Below are 12,072 nucleotides of genomic sequence, written 5' to 3' on the forward strand. Positions count from 1 at the left end.
CTCCTATCAAAATAAATCATTTCATATTTCGCAGCATTGAACTTCATATTCCATTTGTCCAAACATTCCACCATTTTGTTTATGTCCTCTTGTCCACCCATTCCACCAACTTGTCTATGTCCTCCCTGTCCATCCATTCCACCATCTTGTCTATGTCCTTCAGCCCACCCATTCCACCATCTTGCCTATGTCCTTCAGCCCACCCATTCCACCATCTTGCCTATGTCCTTCTGCCCACCCATTCCACCATCTTGTCTTTGTCCTTCTGATCACCCATTCCACCATCTTGTCTATGTCTTCCACACAGTTCACAATGTTTCCACGTGCTATATCATCTGTAAATTTTGAAATTGTGCCTTGTACACCAATGTCTAGGCCATTAATATACATCAGGAAGAGCAAGGATCCCAACATTGATCCCTGGGAAACTCCATGACAAACTTTCCTGCAGCCCAAAAACATCCGTTAACCTCTTTCCTGTCACTCAGCCAATTTTGTGTCAAGTTTCTACTGTCTCTTCTATTCCACGATATACAATTTTGTTCATAATCTGTTGTGTGGCACTGTATCAAATGCCTTTTGAAAGTCCATGTACACCACATCAACAGCATTGACCTTGTCAACCCTCTGTTACCTCTTCAAAAAACTCCAAGTTAGTTAAGCACATTTTTTCCTTAACAAATCAATTCTGGCTTTCCTTAATTAACCCAAATTTGTCTCAACAAGACTGTAACATTTGCAATTCTCCAGTACCCTGGCACCAGCACTGAGTCTAATGAAGACTGGAAAATTATGGCCAGTGTCTCTGCAATTTCCACTGTCACTTTCTTCAGTATCCTTGTATGCATTCATCCAGCCTTGGTGCCTTGTCAACTTTTAAGTATAGACAGCTAATCTAATGCCACTTCCTTATCAATTTATAATCCTTCTAATGTATTAATTACCTCCTCTTTCACTGTGTCCTGGTTAGCATTTTCTTCCTTAGTAAAGACAGATTAACTTAACATCTGTCATAGGGAAAATGTTAGAAGCTATTATTAAAGATGTTATAGCAGGGCACTTGGAGAAAATTAGGGTAATTGGCAGAGTCAACATGGTTTTGTAAAAGGAAATCATGTCTAACCAATTTATTAAATCCAATTTTCAGAGTTCTTTGAGGAAGTAATATGTGCTCTGGATAAAGGGGAACCAGTGGATGTACTATATTTTGTTTTCTAGAAGACATTTGTTAAGTTACCATATCTAAAGTTATTGCGGAAATTAAAACCTCATGGTGTAGAGGGTAACTTATTGGCATGGGTAGAAAATTGGCTAGCTAACAGGAAACAGAGGGTAGGTATAAATGGGTCTTTTTCTGGTTGGCAAGATGTAATGAGCGGTGTGCCACAGGGATCAATGCTGGGGCCTCAACTTTTTATAATTTTATATAAATGACTCAGTTGAAGGGACCGAAAGTATGGTTGCTAACTTTGCTGATGACGCAAAAATAAGTAGGATAGTAATGTCGGAGATTAATCACATCAAGACATCATTTCGTATGTAGAAACCCCATTTATTACTTGTGCACAAGGGAGAACAATACAGCGAGAGTTATTGTACTGTCTCCCAGCAGAATACATAAACATTTGCTTAAAAGCATTTTACAGCCAATCAGTAAATTTTGCACATCAGTCCACTTATTTGCATACGTTAACTGACCATGCTTTAGTCAATTTCCATTCTCACCACAACAGGTGCGGTGCCTACGCACTTGGTTATCACAACTTTGATTACTTTCGGCCTGAGAAAGAACAACATGGCATGTCATCCTACAACAGTGGTCAGATAAGATGGTATTGTTCTTCAAGGTTGCAGTAGTTTTCTCTTAGGCCTAGGCATTTAAATCAATTTCTCCATTAACCCTTTTAGTACTAAGTGGATTCCTATTTGTCTAGGCCACCACAGTAAGATGTGAAGAGGACAGAAGGAGACTACAAAGAAATATATATAAGTTAAGTGAGTGGTCAAAGATCTGGGAAATGAAGGAACTAGGGGAAATTGTGAAATTGTCCATTTTGGCAGGAAAAATAAAAAAGGAGCATATTATCTAAATGGTGAGAGATTGCAGAGCCTCGAGAAGCAGATGGATCTGGGTGTCCTAGTGTATGAATCACAAAAGGCTAGAGTGCAGGTACAGAAAGTAATTAGGAAAGCTGATAGAATGTTATCATTCATTGAGAGGGGAATTGAATGCAAAAGTAGGGAGGTCACGCTTCAGTTATGCAGGGCACTGGTGGGACCACATCTGGAGTACTGTGTACAGTATTGGTCTCTTTTTTTAAGGAAGGATGTAAATGCTTTGAAAGCAGTTCAGAGAAGGTTTACAAAACTAATATATAACAAAAACATAAAATGCTGGAAAAACTCAGGTCTGGCAGCATCTGTGGAGAGAGAAACAGAGTTAACGTTTCAAGTCCTTTTTTTCTTTTCAGAGCTGAGTTTTTCTGGCATTTTCTGTTTTTATTTCAGATTGCCAACATCAGCATTATTTTGCTTTTACTAAACTAATACCTGGATTGGGTGGGTTGTTTCATGAGGAAATGTTGAACAGGCTAGGCTTGTATCCGCTGGAGTTTAGAAGAGTAAGAGGCGATCTGACTGAAACGCCCTGAGGGGTCTTGACAGGGTGGATGTGGAAAGAATGTTTCCCCTTGTGGGAGAATCTAGTACAAAGGGCCACTGTTTAAAAACAAGGGGTTGCCTATTTAGGACAGAGATTAGGAGATTTTTTTCTCTGAAGGTTTGTGAGTCTTTGGAACTCTGTTCCTCAAAAGGCAGTGAAAACAGAGGCTTTGAATATTGTTAAGGCAGAGCTAGGTAGATTCTTGATAAGCAAGGGGGTGAAAGGTTATCGGGGGTAGGTGGGAATGTGGAGTTGAGGTTATAATTAAATCACTCATGATCTTATTGAATGGAGGAGCAGGCTCAAAGCCCAAGTGGCCTACTCCTGCTCCTAATTCGTAACTTTGTATGTAGATGCAAAATATATATTTAAAACCCCAGCCATGCCCTCTGCCTCCATGCGTAAATCCCTTTTTTGTTCCCTAATCAGCCATACCCCTCCTTGTACCACATTTTACTATTATTATGCCTATGGAAGACTGGGATTCCCTTTCATGTTAGCTGCCGGTCTCTTTTCATACTCTTTCTTAGCTGCCCTTATTTGCTTTTTCACTTTCCCTCTGAAGCTTCTACTTTCAGCCAAGTTCTTCATTGTATTATCCACCTGACATCTGATGTAAGCACACTTTTCCCTTTTCATCTTCATATCTGTCTCTTTTGTCATCCAGGGAGTTCTGGATTTGTTTGCCCCTTTCCCCTTTGAGGGAATACACTTGACAATGCCTGTACTATCTCTTCTTTGAAGGCATTGTTCAGCTACTGTTCTTCCTGACAATCTTTGATTACAATATATGCAGCCCAGATCCATTCTTACCCCATTGAAGTTGGCTTTCCCCTGGTTAATTATTCTTACTCTGGATTGTTCTTTGTCCTTTTTCATAGCCAACCTAAACCTTATGATACAATGATCAATGTACCTTAAATGTTCTCCTACTGACCCTTGATCTTCATTGGCCTGCCTCATTCCCAAGAACCAGATTTCGCAGTGCCTTATTTCTCATTGGACTGGAAATATGCTGCTACGCAAAATGCTGAATGCATTCTAGGAACTCTTGCCCCCGCCCACCATTGCCCTTTACTCTACTACTATCCCAGTCTATATTCAGATAATTGTAACTCTTCCACCTTTCTAATTTCCTTACAAATTTTTTCCTCTACATCTTTCCCACTGGTTGGTGACCTTACTGAATGGTGTAATTGAAAAGTTAGGGAAGACACCATGGAATATGATGACTGACTGGATTTCCCCTCTCTTGTTACTCTGCCACTGAAGGTGGGTATAAATAATGTTTTTGCTTGTTAGTCTTTGTAAACAATATATCTTAAAAACTAATGGATGGGTTTCAGTGAAATTTGGTACACAGAGGGGTGTACAGGGAAGAATTGATTCGTTTTTAGCAGAGATGTGGATTTGAATCCTGGAGTCTTTGAAAGGATCCGTTAACATTGGGAGATGGGGCAACTTGACTTTTTAGAATGCTGCTGAGTGCTTTGGAATGTTGTGGATTGTCTCAGCTGCTATGGTTGAAAAATGTGCAGTTTTCAGAGCAGGTTGTTGGATGTGGATTGGCATGAATCCTCCTCAGTGAGATGGAAGCTTTTTAATAAAAAGATTTTTTTTCAGCTTTGTAGTTACAGAGCATCAGCCAAGTGAGGAGAAGCCACAAGGAGGAGTGGTGTAATTGTAACACAGTGTGGTGGAAGTATGGGCTCTACTGAATGCCCTCATAACTTGTGCTTTTCTTGTTTTCCTTCCATTGGAGCTGACCTGGAACCAGAACCTGGACGTTAATTTGAGGCCCTCTGTCTGCCTTCTCAGTGGCTGTAAAAGATCCCTTGACATGCTCAAAGAATAGTGGATTTATTCCTAGTGTCCTAATCAATATTTATTCTTCAACCAATAACACAAAAACAGATTATGATCAATATCACCTTGCTGCTTGTGGCATCTTGCTGTGCACAAATGGCTGTCATGTTTCCTACACTTTCAGAAATACCTCATTGGCTGTAAATCTCTTTAGGTCATCCTGAGCTTCCGCAGGTCACTATATAAATGCAAATTCTACCTTTTTTGGCTCCTGACAACAATTTCCTCATTCTCACTGACCGCAGGAGACACACCTCCGGGGTGTGTACTCATCATCAGAACTACACAGGTGGTGATCAAGAACTCCCTGACATCACAGCTACTACACATCATGGATCCAACTGTTCCTCACTTCCACTGTACTGAACTTAACTGTTTTCCCTAATTGCTTATTGAAATAAAACATACCCCAATTCCCCAGCGATTGATTGGTTTTAGCCCCTCTGACTATTATTACCACCATAGAGAGCTTATATATTGAAGTACATTTGTAGTGATAAGATTACAGTGTGCTTCCACTATTTTGGCTAACGACACACATTCCCGGCTGTGTGGGGCTCAGTGTCACTAACAGTAAAATGTATTTGCTGCAGGTACCCTGAGGCCAGAGCGATTCAGAGAAAAATCGTCTTTCATGCTGGGCCAACAAACAGTGGAAAGACACACCATGCCATCCAGAGCTTCTTGGCAGCCAAGTCCGGAGTCTATTGTGGTCCTTTGAAGCTGCTTGCACACGAGATCTATCAAAAGAGCAATGATGCTGTCAGTATGTCTGAAGAATCCTACATTGAAACTGTTTGCTGACAATCTGTACAACTGGAGTCGATAAGATTCTAAACGGATTGCATTTAAGAATGGTTAAACTTTTAACACTAATCACCTTCAACAGCTAATATGCCATGTATTGCTGAGCCATTTGTCTAGGCACAGGAGCCTTTTCCTGATCGCTATCTTGTGACCCCTTACTGGAGAGTGTATCTCTGGCAGCTTTTTTCCATTCTATGTTCCTACGTCCACATTTATCATGGAAAAATACCAATATAAATGTGTCACACTGTAAGTACAATCTCCTGCCAGTAGTAGTACTTTAATGCATCCTCTACCCCTTAGTGAAACTCCTGCTGCAATCAACTCTACCTCTCTGCTTCCAAGTTGCCCAAAGTTTTGCTGTTTAACCATATAGCATATAAAAATATTACATAAAAATATGACTGAATTTAAAATAGGGACAGAATACAGGTGCACTTTATATTGCTAGCAAGGATGTAGCTCATGTCGTGATTATTCTGTTGTGATTTCTGCTACATTAGGGGCATTAACTTCCTCTTCTGACTTCACTGTTAATTGCCTTCATGGCAGATACTGGTCAGCTCCCTCTGTTGGTTGTTCTCCCCACTGCATATTTGGACTCTTCTAATTTCTAACCTTACTTAAGGCTAGTGAGTTTTCTGTTTGTGTCCTCCAACTGCACCAGTTGTCTCAGTTAAACAACTTGTTTAAGTCAACTTCATTCCATACCTTTCAGTAATTTGAAGACAGGCATTAGTCAGTATGTGGAGGATTCTATTACAGGGCTACTTTATATGTGCTATGTTTATATTTGTTCTTGATCCTGAAATTAAACTTTCCAGTACTTGCTATAATGAAAGTTGTCCAGGGTGGGACTGGTTACGTAGATGCTTGGATGCCTAGCACAGCACTTGTGGCAGCAGGAGTTTCACCAAGAGGAAGAGGATACACTAAAGCACTACTACTGGCTCATGCTGGCACGAGCCAACAATCTTTAGCAATGATGGGCAGAGAATTGGAAGGTAGTGGACTCTGGAGAAACTGGATATTGTGATATGAATAGTCAAGTTCCAATTTAAATTTGCACATTTTGCACTTTTTGCCCTTTCTGAGTAGTTAACATTCACATGATTATATCAGGTTATGGAGAGTAGAACTACCCATTGTTTTAGAACTGCAACAAAACTCTATAAGGTTATTGAACAACTTTGTGCTTTGTTTATTTGAAGGGAGTGTCATGCGACTTGGTGACTGGGGAAGAACGAACCTTTGTTGATCCAGGCGGGAGGCAGTCAGCTCATGTTGCTTGTACCATCGAAATGTGCAGTGTAACAACACCGTGTAGGTACACACCTCATCCTGATCTCTCTCGTTTACATTTATGTAGTGCCTTTTACACCCCACCATGTCCCAAAGTGCGTTACAGTTGAAAGGTGAACTGCTATAATATAGGAAATACAGCAGCCAATTTGTGCACAGCAAGATCCCACCAACAGCAATGTGATAATGACCAGATAACCTGTTTTAGTACTGTATATTGAGGGCTAATATTGTTCAGGACAGTAGAGAATTTGCATGCTCAACTACAAAATAGAACTTCCTCACTACTGAAATAAAAGCAAAATACTGCAAATGCTGGAAATCTGAAATAAAAACAAAATGCTGGAAAAACGCAGCAGGTCAGGCACCATTGTTTGGTGCAATTAGACTGGGTGGGATATTGAAGGTAATGGGGGGTTGAGGGATGGATGGGATTAGACTGGGTGGGATATTAAAGACTGTAGGGGTGGGTGGGATTAGACAGGGTGGGTTATTAAAGGCAGTGAGGGGTGAGTGGGATTAGACTAGGTGGGATGTTAAAGGCTGAGGGAGTGAGGGGTGGTTGTGAATTGACTGTGTGGGATATTAAAGACTGAGGGCTGAGTGGGAATAGACTGGATGGGATATTAAAGGCTGTGAGGGGTGGACGGGATTACACTCGGTGGGATATTAAAGGTAATGTGGAGTGAGGGTGGAAGGGGTCAAACTGGATGGGATATTAAAGGCTGTGAGGGGTGGATAGAATTACACAGTGGGATATTAAAGGTGAGGGAGTGAGGGGTGAGTGGGATTAGACTGGGTGGGATATTGAAGGCTGTGAGGCGTGGGTGGGATTATACTGGGTGGGATATGAAAGGCAGTGAGGGGTGAGTGGGATTAGATTGGGTAGCCCTTGTGATTCTGGAGTGTTCTGATTCTGATCGCATTTTCAGGGATGAGAATGAGGTCCGTGAGAAAGAATCAGTGGATGAAATAGTAGCCAGCCTTTCACTATGAACTTGCTCTATGCTGTTACAGTTCTCAAACTTTGTAAGGTTGCAGTGGCTCTGTCCTTTCCCTTTAGTTATTTGATGAACAGGAAAAAATAATTGGCATTTCCAAACACTCAAGACATTACAACTCTGCCTCTAATTGCATTTTACCTCTTGTTGTCAGTATGGATTGCCCTGAACCTATTTCTTAGCATTTATTTCCCTTTCTTACTTGAAATTCATATGTTAGTTAATTCTTCTAGTATTTCTCATTCTCAGATATTTTCTTACTCCCAATCTTGCAATTCTTTACATTTTTTTATCCTCATCAATCTCTCTCCTCTTCTCTGTGTATCTCTCTTTCATCCTCCCTGCCCCCCTTCCCTCCCAACCCCCGCTCCGTGCTGCATCCCTTGCTTCCCCCCTCCGCCTCCTCTCTGTGCATCTTTTCTCTCTCTTCCCCCACCATGAGGAATAGACCAGTTCCAGCTTTGGTGTGTTTTCCTGTTCCATGGTTGGAGATTTTCCACACTGCATACGTTCCAGTATAGTCACATGTAACTCAGTATCGCCTCTTTCCCCAGGCTTTTACAAAGTCTGGGATCTTTGAGTTACTGCTATGAGCAGGGGACAGTTTTATAGACACATTTTCTCTTATGAAACATGGGACTTTATGGGGGCAGTGTAGAGGGACCTTTACTCTGCTTATTATAGTTTATTTTGACCCCTGGATATTGGAGAGAGGCAAAAAGTTTTTAAACGAATTTGAGGAATTTGCACCAAACAACTTGTTTATTATTGGTGGATTTTCATCATTCAAGTTACTAGATTAAATAGTTCCAGTGCTTAAAGCTGGCTTATGGCTTTGGGTTTTGGAAGCACAGGAAATCGAGGTGGCTGGCAGCACACATGTTCCCTTGTGTGTGCTCACACACCATGCTGAGAGCAGACACTCATCTCACAGTCACTGATGACTGAGCCTTTGGATGGGATTTGCTGGGAGCTGGGCTGTGAGACAAATCCCAGTGTCTGCAATGATTGGATTGCAGAGAGGCAATAATCAATCAGTGGGGGCTCTGTCCAGGTTATGGCCATACATTCACATAGCTTAAAACAGTGAATTATACTGCTCATGCTACTTGTCTGCACTACTGCCACATCTAATGGTCATAGTGAAAAGCTGGCTACTATTTCATCCACTGATTCTTTCTCACAGACCTCAAGCTATGTATGGTGGGAGCAGTGGAAGCTCTGAACTCATGAATGCACCCCCATGACAGACCTTGTGATTGAACAGGAGAACAGAGAGCAGGGTGAGGGGTTGCCAGTGAGAGTGGCTGGGTGTGGGGGCCCAGTCAGTTCCTGGTGTGGGAGTTCACACTGTGCACAATGTTTTGCAGATGAAATTGCTGTAATTGATGAAATCCAGATGATTAGAGATCCTTCTAGAGGCTGGGCCTGGACCAGGGCACTGTTGGGTAAGCATATTTGTTTGTACTCCTACATCAGGCTACCTTAATAATCTGGATAAGACTTCACCTGTATTTACTTCACAAAGCTGTCAATCTCTGAATGACATCTGGGTGATAGTGGCTTAGATGATGCCATTTGATACAGGATCTGAATCAGGAGTATTAGAGATAGTGTAGAGGGACCTTTACTGTGTATCTATCCCCGTGCTGTACCTTCCCCTCGGAGTGTTTTATGGGAGCAGTGTAGAGGGACTTGGTCAGACCACATTTAGAATATTGTGAGCAATTTTGGGCCCCGTATCTCAGGAAGGATGTACTGGCCCCGGAGAGGGTCCAGAGGAGGTTCACGAGAGTGATCCCAGGAATAAAAGGCTTAACATATGAGGAACGTTTGAGGACTCTGGGTCTATACTCGATGGAGTTTAGAAGGATGAGGGTGGATCTGATTGAAACTTACAGAATACTGAAAGGCCTGGATAGAGTGGACGTGGGGAAGATGTTTCCATTAGTAGGAGAGACTAGGACCCGAGGGCACAGCTTCAGAGTAAAGGGAAGACCTTTTAGAACAGAGATGAGGAGAAACTTCTTTAGCCAGAGAGTGGTGAATCTATGGAATTCATTGCTACAGAAGGCTGTGGAGGCCAAGTCATTGAGCGTATTTAAGACTGAGATAGATAGGTTCTTGATTGGTAAGGGGATCAAAGGTTACGGGGAGAAGGCAGGAGAATGGGGTTGAGAAACTTATGAGTGAATGGCGGAGTAGGCTCGATGGGCCGAATGGCCTAATTTCTGCTCCAATGTCTTATGGTCTTATGGAACTTTACTCTGTGTTTAACCCCATGCTGTACCTGCCCTGGGAGTGTTTAACGAGGACAATGTACAGAAAGCTTTACTCTGTATATTTTATTTTTATTTGCTCGTGGGATGTGGGCGTCGATGGCTAGCATTTATTGCCCATCCCTAATTGCCCTTGTTCAGAGGGGCAGTTTTAAGAGCCAACACACATTGCTGTTGTTCTGGAGTCACGTATAGGCCAGATCAGGAGAGGATGGGAGATTTCCTTCCCTAACTAGATGGATTTTTACGACAATCAGCAGTGGTTTCATGGTCATCATTAGACTTGTAATTCTAGATATTTATTGAAATTGAATTCAAGATCCACCATCTGCCCGGTTCCCCAGAGTATTAACCTGGATCTTTGGATTGCTAGCCCAGTGACAATACCACTATGCCATTGCCTCCTCCACCCCGAATGGTGGTGGACAATTAAACAACTCACTGGAGGAGGTGGCTGCATAAATATCCCTGTCCTCAATGATGGAGGGGGCCAGCACATCAGTGCAAAAGATAAGGCTGAAGCATTTGCAGCAATCTTTAACCAGAAGTGCCGAGTGGGTGATTCATCTCGGCCTCCACCAGAGGTCCTCAACATCACAGATGCCAACCTTCAGCCATTTTGATTCGCTTCACGTGATATCAAGAAAGTAAAGGCACTGGATACTGCAAAGGCTATGGGCCCTAACAACATTCCAACAATAGTACTGAAGGCTTGTGCTCCAAAACTTGCTGTGTCCCTAGCCAATCTGTTTCAGTGCTGTACCTGTCCTGGGAGTGTTTGATGTATTGTTTTAATGTAACCGTAATTTCATTGCAGGACTTTGTGCAGAAGAAATCCATATCTGTGGAGAAGCTGCAGCTGTTAACCTGGTGATGGAGCTGATGTATGACACAGGAGAGGAAGTTGAGGTGTGTGGCCAAAGTCTGGGGCAAGGAGGAGTCAGGACCATAGAGGAAAGATGGGCTTGTTTTAAAAAAGTTGGACAAAAAAAAGTCTGACTGTTGGAAGCATTAAGTTTGAGTGCTGGTCCATTGGTTGAAATGTGTACCACTACTTTCATACACATTTACTGCCAGCAGCTTGTTCAATAAAGAATGCAAGAGGGCATGCCAGGAGCAGCACCAGGCATACCTAACAACCTGCTGAAGCTACAACGCAGGGCCGCTTGCGTGCCAAACAGTGGAAGCAGCATGCGATAGACAGAGCTACAGTTCCCACAACCAATGAGTCCAATCTAAACACTGCAGTCCTGCCACATCCAGTCGTGAATGGTGGTGGACAATTAAACAACTCACTGGAAAAGGAGGCTCCACAGATATCCCCGTCCTCGATGGGGAAGCCCAGCATATCAGTGCAGAAGAGAAGGCTGAAGCACTTGCAACAATCTTCAGCCAGAAGTGCCGAGTGGATGATCCACTCCAGAGGTCCCCAACATCACAGATGCCAGTCATCAGTCAATTCAATTTGCTTCAGGTGATATCAAGAAATTAAAGACACTGGATAGTGCAAAGGCTATGGGCCCTGACAATATTTCGATAATAGTGCTGAAGATAAAAGCAAAATACTGGGGTGCTGGAAATCTGGAACAAAAACAAAAATACCTGGAAAAACTCAGCAGTCTGACAGCATCTGCAGAGAGGGATACAGTTGACATTTTGAGTCCGTATGACTCTTCATCAGAACTAAGACATATAGAAATGAGATGAAATATAAGCTGGTAGAAGGGGGTGGGTGGGACAGGCAGAGCTCAATAGGGGGCCAGTGATAGGTGGAGGCCAGGAAGAGACTGCCAAAGATGTCATAGACAAAAGGACAAAGGGGTGTTGATGGTGGTGATATTATCTAAAGGATGTGCTAATGGGGTCATTAAGGGTAGAAAGCAGGACGAGCAAGTGGCAGATGGCCCTAGTGGGGGTGGGAGGAAGGGATCAAAATGAGCTAAAAGGTGGAGATAAAACAATAGATCAAAATAAATTTAAAAATAGGGAAAAATATATTTGTAAAAAAAATTGTAAATTGGAAAAGGGGGGATCAGAAAGGGGGTGGGAATGGAGGAGAGAGTTCATGATCTGAAATTGTTGAACTCAATATTAAGTCTGGAAGGTTGTAAAGTGCCTCGTTGGAAGATGAGTTGCTGTTCCTCCAATTTGCATT

The 12,072-nt window shown here is 42.4% G+C and overlaps 1 protein-coding gene across 2 annotated transcripts in view; it reads left to right on the top strand.

Annotated features, from left to right (window-relative positions):
* The window catches only part of supv3l1 (SUV3-like helicase), a 57,971-nt gene that overhangs the window by 6,542 nt on the left and 39,357 nt on the right, over positions 1–12,072 (top strand). Inside the window, exons 5-8 of one of the 2 annotated variants that reach the window (XM_041210459.1) lie at positions 5,122–5,290; positions 6,547–6,658; positions 9,009–9,086; positions 10,735–10,826. In XM_041210459.1, the coding sequence (XP_041066393.1) occupies positions 5,122–5,290; positions 6,547–6,658; positions 9,009–9,086; positions 10,735–10,826 (451 nt within the window). Of the gene's footprint in view, positions 1–5,121; positions 5,295–6,546; positions 6,659–9,008; positions 9,087–10,734; positions 10,827–12,072 lie in introns of those variants that run through there. The other variant, XM_041210460.1, reaches the window with a different exon arrangement.

This window comes from Carcharodon carcharias, chromosome 17, assembly GCF_017639515.1.
Source record: "Carcharodon carcharias isolate sCarCar2 chromosome 17, sCarCar2.pri, whole genome shotgun sequence".
Lineage (NCBI taxonomy): Eukaryota > Metazoa > Chordata > Chondrichthyes > Lamniformes > Lamnidae > Carcharodon > Carcharodon carcharias.